This window comes from Perissodus microlepis, chromosome 20, assembly GCF_051167445.1.
Source record: "Perissodus microlepis isolate ML-2025 ecotype Zambia chromosome 20, ASM5116744v1, whole genome shotgun sequence".
Taxonomy (NCBI): domain Eukaryota; kingdom Metazoa; phylum Chordata; class Actinopteri; order Cichliformes; family Cichlidae; genus Perissodus; species Perissodus microlepis.
In genome coordinates this window covers 1,928,018-1,944,060 of record NC_140480.1, presented here as the reverse complement: position 1 = coordinate 1,944,060, position 16,043 = coordinate 1,928,018, and the positions used below count along the sequence as shown (strand labels likewise).

General features: G+C 40.3%; 1 protein-coding gene across 2 annotated transcripts; it reads left to right on the top strand.

The window, feature by feature from the left end:
* The first annotated feature begins 3,293 nt into the window (after positions 1–3,293).
* On the top strand, positions 3,294–16,022 carry hoxc4a (homeobox C4a). Of its 2 annotated transcripts, XM_084917462.1 has the most exons (3): positions 3,294–5,937; positions 6,446–6,800; positions 15,900–16,022. In XM_084917462.1, exons 1-3 carry the CDS (start codon positions 5,502–5,504, stop codon positions 15,901–15,903), a joined length of 795 nt encoding a protein of 264 aa, XP_084773588.1. In that variant the 5' UTR covers positions 3,294–5,501; the 3' UTR covers positions 15,904–16,022. The 2 variants fall into 2 exon arrangements, with proteins under 2 accessions (XP_084773588.1, XP_084773587.1); XM_084917461.1 differs by lacking the exon at positions 15,900–16,022 and having other exon boundaries at positions 3,297–5,937; positions 6,446–8,079.
* Positions 16,023–16,043: the final 21 nt, after the last annotated feature.

The following is a 16,043-nucleotide window of genomic DNA, read 5'->3' as shown; positions in this document are numbered from 1 at the left end:
CGGTCCCAGTTCTGCAGCAGCCCTACACATGTCAGAGCTTTTCTAGGACAGCCTCGCTTAAGTAGATAGCAGAGGATATGAGAGGCAAAGGGACGGACTGACGGGTCATTAGGAAAAAAGGAAACACATGCAAACAGTTTCTTTCTGTATTTGAACTTTGAGTGATTTACTGTAGGAAACACGAAGGAAATCATTATAATGAAATACATTTGTGGCTTTCGATTGTATTATATAATCTCCTTTTCATATTTGTATGTGGCCAATTTATATATTTAGATTTATTTTTAGATTATACAGTGGCTTTTTAAAGTTGGAGCAAAAAACCGGAAATATGGTACGGACACCGCATATGTTTATGCCATCCTCAAATGCGTGATATCCGTGACAAATAGGCTGCTTCGTTAATTTAGAGAACACTGAGTAACATTTTCTTTCTATTCTTTTATTTTTTGGTTGGGGGGGGGGTCTAATACATGTTTTAAAAATAAAATATTAATTGAACAAATTATAAAGCTAATTTCTTCCTCGAGAATTTTATTTTTGCAGTTTGGGTGCAAAAATTCATTTTGTCACTTAATGAGGAAATTTTTTATGGACCTTTATGAACCATTTTGTCATGATTACCCTTTTAATTCTTTTCGTTCTTTCTCTCTATTTTTCAGGCATTTCAACGAGCCAAAGTGAGTGAGACTGCGGATTTAATAGTAAGTGTTACGCATTGCCCCACGCTTATCTGCCGACCTTTATTTGAGAGTAAAGCTTGTCTGACGGAGTTGCTTTTTCAATGACAGCAACCACCTTAATATCTGCACTTCCACTTAATTTATTCAGACACTCTGGCGTTATGTTCTGTGTCTCGTTTCTTACGATTTCAAACATTGGACGCCTAAACAAAAACTCCAACTTAAGATGGAATTACCATCCTATCCTCTCAACTTCTTGCAGTGCCAGTTAGCCGGATTTAACTGCGCAGTGAGTCTTATGAACCACATCATTGCTTCGAAACCAACCAACAGTTTATAGGAGGAATCTCGTTTCTGAAACCGCCTCTGCTCCCTTGGCTGCTGCTTTTTAAAGAGTATTCATATCCAACTAGTCTCCAGTCTGTCTGCACTTCATTAAAACTTTTTATTTTAACTGGACGATACAGCTTAACGTTATTACACCTGGGGAGAGTAAACGTGGAAAGGCTATTAGGTTAAGAGTTTGATTAAAAGCGCATCGTAACCGTTTTCATCAGGGAGCACAATATTGCTGCACTGTCTGCATCCAGGTCAGGTACTCGGCCACCAAATTAAAAAAAAGAAAAAAGAAAAAGAGCAGCACTGCGTGGACAGAACGACCTCCACATAGTTTTGCACAGATTTATTTTGTTTACATATGTACATGTGTGAACACGCTTGTAAGGCTGTTATTTTGCAGGGGAGGAAAAGGGAAAGCTTAATTTCTCAAATGAACAAATGAAACATCAAATTAGTCTGCCTCAGGGCCTCATTTTTTGTACTTCTACATTATAACTAGTTATTGAACTAGGTGCACGATCTGAAAGCCATTTGTGGGGAGAAAGAATTCATTGCTGTCTCTCCATCAATAATCCTTGGCAGTGAACTATTGGAACCAGTCAAACGCGAGGGGTGAAACGCGGGTCAGGCTGTCTAACTAATATTAAAATGCGTCCGCCAGAGCGCATGGGGCGAGAGGGAGTAGATGGTGTGTATGTAGCTCCTTTCACACTGGTTGTGTGCACGACAAACAGCATGTCTTTTGATGAGAATATGAAAAAAATCCAAATGAATATGAGTTAGATTTTTTTGTTACCACTTCTCGGGAGTTCACTGTGTGTTGGGGCGGGAGGCTTTGTTAATCAATTTTAAAAAATCAAATTGATGCGCGGGATGCTGGCGGAGAAATATGTAGATTGAGATGTTTTTTGACAGTGTTTGAAGCACCCTGTGCATCACCGCTCTAATCAATTCCATTGATTCACAATCTGAGCATGTTTGCTGTTTTTAATAACCCCGAAACAGGTCACATGTCTGATATTGCATTTTTCATCCGAGGCTTTTCTCATTAGCTTCCAGAGTGGCAGCAAGAAAGGTTACCGAGCGGTCAGTATGGTAATAGCAAGCAGAAGAAATGGTTGGGAACAATAGAAACTTATTTTTCATGTGTGCTGTCACGCCGTCCCTTTGTATCCTTCGTGTTTGTAGCTGAATATTCATATAGGAGGCACCTCAAAGGCAGAGGCTGGATGTTGAGAAAAAGAGACCCTTTCTGTTCTCTGCGTACGGCGTCTTTATGCTTTGTGTGTGTGTGTGTGTGTGTGTGTGTGTGTGTGTGTGTGTGTGTGTGTGTGTGTGTGTGTGTGTGTGTGTGTAGGCATACGTGTGCACTCACGGATATTTTATTTTTAGAGAAAGGACGTAAAATGTGTGTTTTCCCTTGCTTGTAGATGTATCCATAGCAGGAGTGGGGTTGTTTGCGGCTTTGCTTCTTGAATCCTGATAAACAGAATCCGCTTTGACGCACGCTTTCTGTGGTATTTCCACTCTGATGCTTCTTGTGACACGACTGTGAAATGCACGATAACCTGCTTGCCACAGATATTTGCCCGGCAGATGACCTTTTACAGAGTCTAACCTAAAACACATTAGTTGTCTATATGTATACCCTGTAGAACCGAATTTGTGTGAAGTACAAGCAGTCGCAAATACGTCTCTACAGGAATACATGGGCAACTGAAATACCACGCCAGTCGATGAATTGTTCTGCATCTGCTTCCCTTCATGTCTCTCTGGCATTTTTTTCTTCCTGCTTTTGCATATGCAAGCATCAACGATGATACATACAGCCAGCATCCACCCCATCCACGGGCTCTGGCAGTGCAATAACGCTGTCACAAAGTGTATTCATAGCTCAGACAGCCACAGAATGTGTAGGTAGGCCACAGAGAACGTGCAGTGTGCGGCTACTACTGTGTCAGACCCTGTAAAACACGTTAGGAACCAGGGGTCGTTTAAAAGTGACTGATTTACGGCTTTTATTGCTCTATAAAACGCCTCTAACATCCTCACTAGGGGTAATAGAAATGTCGTGCGCATTCTTTACAAACAGTACAGCCGGAATTATGATAAGCAATTTCACGTCGTTTTTAACCGTATTTAATAACTGCTGCTGTGAAAATAGATGCTTAACTTGTAATGTGATGGTTTGAATGGAAATATATCATTGTATTATTATTATTATTATTATTATTATTATTATTATTATTATTATTATTATTATTATTATTATTATTCTCCACCTGAAGACATATATGTGAAACATGGGGGTGTTGAGGTGATAGGGAGGTTAACTTCACTCTGTCTGCCTACAGCTGACTCTGAGAAAACAATGGGAAGCTTCCAGCACATGACAAGTTTATACACCCAGGCAGTATCAGTTTACAATAAAACAACAGACCACCAGTGCTGTATGCCTTGGCTCATGGTCAGTGCTTCAGCCAGGGTTAGCATGCAACATTTTCAGGGTGGATTTTCCCAAAGGCTGCTGAACAAAAGAAAATGTTGTAATACTTTCAGTGTTTGTATTTTACTGTTTAAATTCTAGTTTGAAGCATTGTGTAACCATGTTTGTTTACTAATCATCGGGATGTTGCATTCTGCAATTCTTCTTCAGCACTTCTTGTAGTTTCAATGGCCTGTCTCATCTGCCTAACAGTGTTGTTTTTCCTCACATAGATGCTGTTCATTGATTGTTCCTGCGCTTTTATTTGGGCCATTACAAAGCTCAGAAACATGTGCACCAGGTAACAGATAAGGGCTTTTTCAAGCTGTAAAACTGCAGTCAGAAGAAGAGGGGAATTAGCACCACTCAAGATCACAAGGACTGGTGGCTGATTTCTATTTACACGTGTCGTGAATTGCTATCCTGCATTTAGGACAGATGTTCACTTAGTCAAGAGCGTGTACAGCAGACTCTCTTGTCTGCAGCAACTTCACAGTGACACAATACTGGTCCTGCAGTTAAATCAGCAGCTCATTACACCCTCTGCTCTGTGACATAATAGTGATGTAGTTTCACTGCTGGCTGGTTTGTGAGCTCCTGGTGAATGCTTCTCTGCAGGGTTGTGTGCCCCTGATCTGTGACATCATATTAGTGATATTATGTAAGTTTGATCAGTTGGATGTTTGACGCCTGCTTAGCCCACATTTGTGTTGCAGTTTTGTTGTGTCTATGACATTTTCGTCTGTGGCATGTCAGGGTTTATATTCAAATTTGGATTTATGCAATGTTTTGTTTTCTATGGTTGCTTTGTTGTGTTGTGCCTTATGGAAGCAAAGGTTAGAGATTAAAAGAGTTTAGCTTTGTCTTTCTGTAGGATAGAATAGAAGCACCATGGATGCACTCTTACAATCTTTTATGTTGTAAAGCATTTTGCAGCTTTTGTTCCAACAGATTTTGGCTACTGTGACTTTAAAGCAGCAACCTCAGATACAGAATCCTTCTGTAATTCAGTCCCAGTCTTAATGCTATATACTGGGATATTCATAACTGAGCCATTTGTATCTTTTAAATCTTTTTTGTTATATTTTGTAATTTTGTAATATACTGTATTATTTAATTTAGTTTAGTTAGTTACTGTTCTTACTGTCTTGGAGCTACTGTGGCCACATCATTTCCGCAGGGATTAATAAAGCATTCTGATTCTGATTATTCTTACCAATTTTCATTTAAAAGCTGAAAAAATCCATACAAATGTGTAGTCTTAAAGAAATTAATATGGATTCGAAATAGATAGACCTAAATATCTCATTGTTGAAGAACCTGCCACTGAGGCAGATTGTTTCTCTCTGTCCACTTCTGTCCAGCACCACAAATGATCAGTCTTCATCTCCTCCAAAGCTGGAGAGCATTCACCTCTCCACCTCTCCACTGACATTCATAGTCACGATGTCCTACCTATGTTACTGCTGAAATGTTTTATAGGAAAGAAAGAAAGAAAGAAAGAAAGAAAGACTTTATTCTTAGTCTTGTGAAGAGACCCTGGGCTGTGTCACAGCTGAAGCTTTGTTGTCAGAGACAGTCTTTGTTAATCAGGTGTTATAACTAACACAATGACTGGTTTGTTGTTGTACCTCATCCTTGTCCCTTTGAATAATTGAGACCACTGTATTTGCCTGTTATATTTTTTCCTTGGTCAGCAACTAGCTACTAGTTTTGTCCCCAAGATCAATTGCCTTGGTAACGCAGCCAGAGAGAGAGAGAGAGAAAGAGAGAAAGAGAGAGAGAGAGCGAGAGAGAAAGATTTGTGCCCACAATGGCGACTGTAGGTATGCTAAATACCTCTGGTTCCTTATCCGGGAACTACCTCTTACCCTGCTATTGGGCCATTGGGTCACGTGGTAAAAGTAACTTTACAGGGCTGCTCGCAAGTAGGAGGGCTTTATGGAGCAGAAAAACGACAAAGCTAGAAAAATTATTTTCCACTCCAGAAATTAATGATCATGAGCTCGTATTTGATGGAGTCTAACTACATTGATCCGAAATTTCCTCCATGCGAGGAATATTCGCAAAATAACTACATCCCCGAGCATAGTCCAGAATATTACAGCCGCGCAAGGGACACTGGCTACCAGCATCACCATCAGGAGTTATATCCTCCGCGGGCGAGCTACCAAGAGCGCCAGTTTAACTGTGCAAGCATCCCTGAACCTGACACGCCAAGGGGACATGGAATACCCCATTCTGCGCATCTACTGACAGGGAAAGGGCAACCTGCTTCATGTGAAACCCCACAGTTGTCCATGTCCCCCGCCACACCACCGGCCGCAACCTCCGCCTGCAACCAAGCTACCCCGGAGCATCCAAACAGCACAGCCTCCTCCAAACAGCCTGTGGTGTACCCATGGATGAAGAAAATTCACGTCAGCACTGGTAGGCAACTTGTGTGTTTATGTTCCCTGCACTCCTCATGCTCCTCTCTCCCCTTCCCTCCCTTTATCAGTCCCTCTGACTCCCATCTCGTTGCCAGCCCCTGCTCCGATAGCAGGGAAGCCTTTGAAATGGCACAATTGAGGCGGATTTACGACTCGGCATTGGTAATTACACCCACCATAAATTTTATAGCCGAGGTATACTCAGGGCAGCCGTATCACCATGTGGCTTCTGCTGTTATGTATTGCGCGATGGAGAGAGGGGGAGAAATGAATAAGAAAAAAAATCTGAGCTTTGTAATCTTGCATTAATAATTTAGCTCATAGTTGGATGTGAGTGTCCTCTCATTACGCTGAGAAGTTCTTAACTTCCCATTTAAATTTCTCAAACAGCTAAACATTCATAACCAATAAATCTTTCCAGCCATATCTCAGTTGAGGCCATTCTTGTTTACCCCTCCTTTCCTCCGTTCTCTGTCTCCCTTTCTCTCCTCTTCTCCTTCTTCCAGTGAACTCTGGTTACAATGGGACGGAGCCCAAGCGGTCTAGGACAGCATACACCCGGCAGCAAGTCTTAGAATTGGAGAAGGAATTCCACTATAACCGATATTTAACTCGGCGGAGGCGCATCGAGATCGCACACACCCTGGTTCTCTCCGAGCGGCAGATTAAAATCTGGTTTCAAAACCGCAGGATGAAATGGAAAAAGGATCACAGGCTCCCGAACACCAAAGTGAGATCCTCCTCCTCTTCCTCCGGGTCCAACACAAGCTCAGCAGCCGGCGCTGTTGCCGCTGCCTCGGCCACTAACACCGGGGCCCCCGACGAACTTACCGGAGCTCAGCATGGCGAGGATATTACCAGGTTATAAAACCACGAACCATTACTGGGGGTAGAATAAGAACTGGTTATTTATAGAACACTTATATATTTTGTTTTCGTAGCTATCTTGTGCGGTTTCCTTTAAGTCCAAAGTTATATAAAATGCATGTTATATAGCATGGATTACTGCGAATACCGATGAATTATTTTTACGTGACACAGGGTTTAATTTATTTGAAGTTCAATTAAAATGATGTTTTTTATTAAAAAAAATGTTTTGAATGAAGGATGAAAAAGTAGAAAAAAATATACATTTTATCAAAATGTTATTGTGGGCCATTCTTTTGCCCTGCTGCCCAAGGTGAAATGCACAATCTATTTATTTCAAACAACACTGGAAGGAAATCACTATAATAATAGTTATTTTTGGTATATAAAAAAAGAAAGCTGGAACACACCATTGATCTTGAACTTGTATGTTTAGGAGAATAACAATGTGTGAATTACCTCGTGTATTTCAGAAACAGGATTTTTCTTTTTCTTTTTCATTTTTTGCAATTTAGTTTTGTGGTGTTGATGTTGTGTTTTAGACCGTTCAAAGCAGATTATTGTGAAATGCAATAAACGGAGTTTAGTGTACTTGTGCTAATCATATTGGTCAATAAAACAGTGAGTGTCTGCTAGTTTTAAATACGTTATTTTAGGTAAGGTGAGGTCTACTGTTGCAAATTGGAGAAGCTCCTTAAAAGTGTACAGATGTGTGAATACTGGACATTTCACGAGGGAAACAAAAATCACTGTGTTTTTAAACTGTGTTTGTCAATCCTGCAGCTCCCTTTTTTGCGTGTTTATATTTGCAATGTGTACAGACACTGAGTGTGTGTGTGTGTGTGTGTGTGTGTGTGTGTGTGTGTGTGTGTGTGTGCGTGTTAAAGCTTCACTCATAATGGATTGAAGTTATTTCTAAAATATGAAAATGAAATAGTTTGCGCTGTGCAGTATACGTGCAACCTCATCAGTCTGAAGGGCATTCAATTAGACAAGCCACTGAGGCCCTCCAGTCCACACTGCACTGCCTCTGCCAGTGCCACAAAAGAAGCTACTCGCTTCCTTCGTCCTGACTTGAACACAAAGATGCATGCGTTTAATTTAGAGTACATTTGCAATGTGTTAGAGATTTTAGATTGTTGTGAAATTATTCATTTTGTAACAATAGTGGTTGCCCTGCTTTTCTATAGTCCTCTGCGCCATGCGACTGGGTTTTCAAATGTGAAATGAATAAAAAAAATAAAGTCGTGATCTGCCGATAGATTCAGTATAATGCGTCGTGTGGTCTTCGTTAAATATCTGAGTGAAGATGCTGATGAAGTACACTAGCTTACCTTTGTTTTTGTTTTTTAAACATTTTTTTTAATTGATCTAAAGCGGTGCCCTCTCCACAAAAAGGAATGCTGTTGTTTTCTTGTCTGTTCACTCTTTGACTCTTGCTTGTATAAACACTTTGGCTCATTTGTCTGCTGACTCCCCAGTGGGCAGTTTGCCTCCGTAGTATGCTGCAGCTCGCGAGACTGTAGAAACTTCAAAAACGGCGCTAAGGCGTCTCTGTGCAACGTCATCGTGCGACTTTCATCTGGCAGGGAGACCAGCTCACTGCAGGACTCTTTGCTGCTGAAAACCTGCTGGACTGATGCAATAATTTGAAGAAAGTCTTTTTAACTGAATCATCAACTGAAGTGCTTTCATTTTGTCTCCCATTCTTCCCCCCATTTTTTTTTTTTGGGAACAATTTTGGGAAGAAGGATTTCGGTTTAAAAATGGCTTGAGTCCAAAGACGCGCAAGAATTTGATAGATTATTGAAATTGTGACATGAATAGGCCTTATAAAATGCCTCGCGTAGTGGGAGGCAAAAGAGCACAAAAGGATGAGGTATTTTCCATCATCAATCTTTCCCCATAGAGCTTTGTGTTCTGTTCTGGAAAACAGCTCTGACAACAACCAGTTTTGATCTTATCAAATATTATGTAGACGGGGTCGCATCCTCTGCCACTTTTCTTTTTATTTGACTGCTTTTCCCACAAATGTGAAAGTTAAGTTGGACTTTAAGCTGGACCAAAGAGGTTCAAACCTACTTTTTGGACAGGGCTTTTGGATAGGCAGTAGAATAGTGGTGAGACGGCGCTGAAAAATGAATCCAGAAGCCTTTATGTTGCTGGACAGATTAGAGAAATTAATGTGCTCGCCACAGTCCCAGCATCCCTCCAGCCTCTTTCTAGGCCCTGTCGCCTCCATGTCGCGAAGCTGAAAAGGTACTTTATTGAAGTTTGGGGGCGAAATGGTAGAAGGCCGAGTTCACCTCGGGGACACATTTTCTGTCCCATTAGGCTCATTTCAGTCTGGATGGCCGACCTCTCCAACCCTGTGACCCAACTCACTCTCTATACGTGTACCTTCTGTGTGCGCCCTCGCTGGTTCCCTTCGGCCTCGGCTTTCTTTTCTGCGTTGTGCCGATAGAGAGGCCTGCTGCGGGGGATCACTCAATGTGTTTCTTCTTTTGTTAATTTGGCGGGGGGGGGCGACGACACTGGACAGGGCTGAACTCTCGGACGGTTCTCTTCCTTGCACCCAGCAGAATTGCAGGATTTCCACACAGACACCTTCTTCTTTAATTTAACAATCTTTCGATCTCCCGTGAAGTCGTTTCCAAATCAAAGTGGCAAAGTTTTGTGGTAACCTTTACTGCAGTCAACGGAGTGGCAACATACATATATAAATTTACAACATATTTTTTTAAGTCTGTCTGAGAAAAGAAGGAAAGGAAGAAATATTGTTTTGTATACTTATTTAAAATGTTATTTTTTAAATTGAAATTATAAATAAGATGTAAACAAAACTACCTTTTTAGTTCCCTGAAGACCCCATACCCAAACAGGAGCATTAAAAAGAGTGTCTCTTGATGCAGTCACATGACTCCTGTGTGGCTTAAGAGAATAGCTGGTCTCCGGTCAGCACTTGCATTCAGAAGTGAGCTGCCAATTATAGATGTTTCTGACAGTACTGGGACAGTTGGTCATTTTGATTAGTTTATGGACAAAGACCTTCAAAAACCTTCAAACTTCCCATGGAGGCTCGGCACTTCCCCAAACTTGTATTTTTAGCCACATGCATTTTTCCCCTGACACAGAGGAGAGCGAACTTCAGAACAGATTACTAATTAAGTTTTGTTAGAAGTAGAAGATGCTCGAAAATATAAGCGATGATGTCAATCCTTGAGATATTATTGATGGGGCAAATCACTACCCGCTTTTTTTTTTAATGATATTCGGAAACTCTTATCCGGTTTTGCAGGCAGATTTCAGCGTGTTAGAGCGTTTTGATCTTTCTGGTGTGAACCAAATATTCAGCGGTGATGGAAAAATATTCAACAGCCCGTCTTCCAGGATAAACAGTTGACACTGAAAGCCAAACTAATCTCACCGTCTGTCAGTTGTTTATGTGATAATTCATCCTCCTCATCGTGTCTGTACAGGTGCAGCTCGAATTACACTTCGAACAATGACGACATGTCCTCTTTGTTTGAGCTCTTGTAACTGAAGATTTGCGTTAAATGGAATGAGAGTGTATGAGGCACAATTTGACTTAGCGTTGCCAGGGATTTAACTAATACACCTGTATTAGGCGTTGTCTGATTTATTATGGGAATAAACAAAACGTGCGGTTTAATATTATTGCTATTCAAACAAAAGGCCAGTCAGTCATAAATCAGTGTCACTCTGCTGCTTTTTGTTTTGTTTTGTTTTTTTTAAACTTTGTTCTAATACACAATGGAAACTTTTCCTCATAGCAACACAAATGTTTAACTGCATTAAATTTAACGATAGAAAATGAATCATCGTGTACACAAATATTTTCGTTTTCTCTTCTCACGTGATCCAAGAAAGAGCGTAACTCACTAAATAATTCTCTAGAAACTTCAAAGTGATACGGCCTTACCTGTGACAAGATCTACAAGAATGGATAGCAGTTTAATTCTTTAAGTTTAGAATGAAGTATTTTTGGTTTCAGTCCATTCAGCTTTTTAGGTCATGGTAGATCTTTTTTACCTTTATTATTTTGCCCCCGCCCCCCGGGCTGAATCTGAAGAATTAATTTGAGATGAGTTATTCTTAAACTCACCGCCTTTCAGGGATCTGGTGCATTTTGTGTGTTTGAAGTTGAGTGTATAAATTCCTCAGTCTTTACTCAGCTAACTGGTTTCGTCTCTGACTTGAGACTGTTGAATCACACATGAATTTCAGCTCACATTGCACTGCTACAGGCTGCATGTGCTTTACGAGCACCTCGGGCGAGGACTTTCTCTGTGAAGATATATGTATGAAAAAAAGAAGAACTTTGCACACAAACATTTTATCGAAATGTTTGAACAAAACCAAATACGAAGCGCCTGTGTTGTGACGCTTGCGCGCTTGATCGCCTGCTTTTGTTGTCTGCGCCGGGTTAAGTGCAAACTGTTTCAAACTCGTCCCAGGTGAGTGTCTTCTTCAGTCACTTTGGTTTGTCATAAAAGGTCCGGGGCCGGTGCATTGTTATCCTGTAGTGTGTTTAAACGGCAGCCATGGCAGCTGCATAAAGGCTGAGAGTTGAAACAGGGGTCATGCTGCTATTTTCCAGGGATAGAGAGGCTGTCTCACATTGACCAGCAGTGGGTGTGTCATAAATCCGTAAATCTCTCTCCTATCCGTTCACTCAAGGGAGCAAATGCGTCGGCCTGGTGTGTGCGCGCATGCGTGGTGGAGGTAGAGTTTGATTAATTTACATAAAACTAGATTTTAAAAAGCCATCAGAAATGTTAAAAATGATTTAGTGTCGGCGCTGGCAAACATTTCAAGCAGGAGACGACGAAGCAGCTTGGACTGGTGTCCCACTGTAGAGTTGACATCGCACAGGAAATGATGGCCTGGATAAACTTACGAGTATACTTTCTGTCATCATAACGCCTCGTTGAGAAATATTTAATTAGCCCATTTGCTGCATCGTTGAGGACCTTCGAAATTACAGTCATTTTCTTCCGTTAGAGGTGTCACAAGGGGGCCCAGACAGTCACTAGATTGAGTTATGATTATGTTATTCGCTTTTCATTAGCAAAAGTGTTCTGAATATGCGATCCTGAGACTATAGATCCACGATTATGTAGAAGTTTAGCGAGATGCGGTTTTTATTTGATTTGTTCTCTGAAAATGATTATCCGGTGTATTTGCGTGACCACCAGTTGCATATCATGCAGAACTTTGAGCACTTTGACAGCTGCTGCTGCTGCAGTTTAACTTTGTGTGTACTGTATTTGATTGGATGTTAACGCGAAGGGTCATATGACCTCTGTTATCTAAGATGCAGGACTTTAAAATAAACCATACAATAAGTAAACAAATAAATACCGCGTAAAGCATGTATATCTATCAATTAAAGGGAAAAAATAACATAAAATGTCTTAGTAAGGTACTAGTCGCCGGAATAGATTCTATGCAACTTGGCATCGATTCTTCAAGTCTCCTGAACTCTGCTGGAAAGATAAGCCCAGTTTTTGGTTTGAGGATGATGGTGGAGGTCACTAAAATCTCCCATAGGTCTTCAGATGATTTGAGCTCTGATATGATAAAGTTTGAGTCAGACCATTCTCATACCCACTAAACCATTCAGTGACCTTGTGCCCAGTGGATGGGTGAGTGATCTTGTTGGAAGAGACCCCATTTGGGTAGAAATTGTTAATCAAAGGATAAAGATGATTACTTAGGACAACTTTTGCACACTTCCTTCTAAGCTAACAACTGGATCCAAACAATGTCCGTAAAATTTACCCCACAGCTCGAAGCCCCCTGATCTTCTTACTGGAGGGGTTAACGGTTCAGGTTTTCCCCTTTAGGTTGTTCTGTATATACGTTTAGATAGATAGATAGATAGATAGATAGATAGATAGATAGATAGATAGATAGATAGATAGATAGATAGATAGATAGATAGATAGATAGATAGATAGATAGATAGATAGATAGATAGATAGATAGATAGATAGATAGATAGGCCTAAACACTCAAAAACAAGCAAAAATATTTTGAGTGTTATTTTAATTATTGCACTTTTAAATTGCACCTTTTCAGTACGGTACTGAGGTTTGTCTCTATTCTCCAGACTGGCCACGATTTACATCAGAGTTAGGCCCAAATTAATACTTCATGTTAATGCACACTCTTATAGGAAAGTCGGGACTAGTTTGGGAAATTGTCATTGTCTGTCTTTTACTCACTTATGAAGTGCAGTCTGCAAACTCTAGTCTTTTCATTTCACTCTGCATTGTTTACAGCAATATAGGGCACCGGGCCCATAAATCTTCTCCTTGCTCTGCCAAGACAGCGCCATTTGTATGCACCGTTTTAACCGACAGCATCCTCTGCCCATTAACGTCTTCTCCCCAGCTCTCTCTCAGTCTCCCTTTATCTGCGGAGCTCTGTCCCCTGGAAATACATTAACTGATCCGTGCTTCCTTTGTGCTTTGTTAGCTATTTATAGATTTTTTTTCTTATATGGAAGATATATATATATATATATATATATGTATATATATATATATATATATATATATATATATATATATATATATATATATATATATATATATATATATATATATATATGTGTGTGTGTGTGTGTGTGTGTGTGTGTGTGTGTGTGTGTGTGTGTGTATCTTTCCCCATATATATGGGGAAAGACAACAGAAAAGAAAAACGTAATTGTGTTGCATCTGCCGGATTTCACCGTTTGTGCGCAGCTGCGGATATTCTGCAGTACCATTTTCTGTCTGCGTTATTGTTGTGAAAAATAAAAGTTTATAGACAATTTCCTTGGTTGTTTGTGTCAGCAGGCGAGAGAGCGGAGAAGGTAAGGAGGAATTGTAAAAGGGTTGACACCCAGAGCGACCGGCGCGCTTTTGTGTGAGAGAGAAAAATGATTTATTGCCACTGAGGCGGTTCAAACAGAGTTCACGGAGAATTGTGGTGGAGGCGCGGAGGAGCTAAATTATGGTCTTGCTGAGCTAGTATATCATAGATTCTATCTCCAATTCAGAGAGTATGTTCAAGGGTGTGAGGTAAGGAAAACAAAACGAATTTAATTACTTTCCCCACTTTCAGTTAGTCCTGATGTACACTGCCTTATTCAGCTGATAATAACACTAATGCTGCTTTTACTACTAATAATAGATTTATTTATGCGTGAGACGAAAACACAAACATATGTCAGGGTTTTATCAGTTTATTTAGTTTTGCTGGCCCACATTTACCTCACAGTGGAAATGACAAATTTAACCTTTAGCCAATTTAAATGTAAGTACTAAACCTTTCCACAGACTTTATTTAACTGGCTACAATTCAAAAGGGGGGAAAAGAAATATCAACACTATAGTTTTTAGTGTCAACAAACATTTTTAATGCCTCACAGCAGTCAAATTGAAATTATATTATTGTTGTAAGCATTGTGCTTTCATGTCCTTGATTTCATATAAAATATTTCATTACGTAAAAATAAATTCAACTAATAAAATAAAATAAAAATAAAAAATCTCAGGATGTGACACCACTCTAAAGGTTCAGGTAAAACATCGGTGATAGTGGCAGCAGGGGTGAAACGGAGAAGGAGGAAGGCTCCTCTCTTTCCACGCAAACCCTGAGTGCCTAATCCATCACCTCTGAGACATCTAAAGAGGGTTTTCTCGACAGCTTTGCAGCTCTGTACTGAAACACCAGAAGGAGCTTACATCCAAAACATGGTTCAGCTAAGATTAATACTGGCTTGGAATATTCAGTATAGTCTCCCAAACCTTCTCATTTAGAACATGTTTTAGGGAGCACTATTTATAATTTTGTGATAGATTCATTATTCTCGTTATGTGGCCGTTTTGCATAAAATTGCGCATTGCTGGAATTAAACAAACACGTTTTATGAGTTCCTTTTCCCCTACAGTATAACTCAGTTAGGCCACAATTGATGTAGCTTTTATCCCAAATAACTTCTCCTAGAAAAAAATATTTATTATGGGTTTTAAAATGAAGTTGAAAAATTCACATTTTATTTAGGTGTTTTACGCCTTCATAGCTAAGTCCCAGTTGTCTTGGATGTTTGGTACTGTGGCTGCAAATAGGCGCGCAAGAGCCTTTAACTGAGCATCTCATGTTTGGGTTCACGCCTTCGTGCAGAAGGAGGAATTTAACCCCTCCAAAAGATGTCCATAGTGTTTGAGTGTTGCCTCCTGGAGCCACCGTCAGTGGACTCGATGCTGTACATTGATGCCTGATTAATGCAAATGCGTTGAATTGTCCTGTAGAAAAAAACATCTTTGACGATTGCCTCCTTTGTCTTTGTGTGGCAATGACTGTCATGTCTTTGTTTGACCACTCCCAGTGAATCCCATTAAGCCAAAGCTACACTGTTATAAACACACGCTCTGTGTGTTTATAAAGCCCGCCGATTTATAATAGGTATTTAAATACGTTTCAGACTAAGTTATCCAAAATAAGCGTAATGATTTCGTTTTACAGGCTTAAAACAGATTTACTCCAGTTAGTGCCCCTAGTAGAATGAAAATACGCGAATAAGCACCATTATTTATAATAGCGTTTGACTGGGGAAAAAACAAACAAACAAACAAGTAAACAAGGAGCGCAATTTCTTTTTAATAATTTTACACCTAGAAAAGCTTCAGCAGAATAATGAGCTGTGATCTATAACCAGTTATTAACCATCTCTTATTCCACCTCACAGACGCGTATTGTAGCGCAGAGGAAAAAAATCCTCGCATCGTATTTATTCAAACCTACCACCAAAAAGTTCAGGATGTGTGGCTGCGAGCGGCGGTTCCTTCAAAAATAAAACGAGAAAATGAGTCCTGTCAAAAGAGTAACAATATTACAAGAAATCTGCGCCCAGTTTCTAATGAAATGCTCCTCACCGCACGTGTAAGCTTTGTCTGTCTCCCCCCCTTTCTCCTAATGTTTGTCTCTCCGTTTAAACAGATCTCCCTCTTTCTCTTACACTGATTGCACAGTCGTTTGGCGTCTTTTCATATTCCATTATATATTTTTTTAATATCCTAGGTAAAGAAATGCAGGCTGCTCATAGAAATGTCTGAAGAAATATGGCAGAAGCTTCCTCAGGGTTCCAAGTTGCCGGCGGATTACTTTCCAACTCCAAAGCTCCGTCATTGGAGGACTGCCACACGTGACCACGGCACCCTTCTG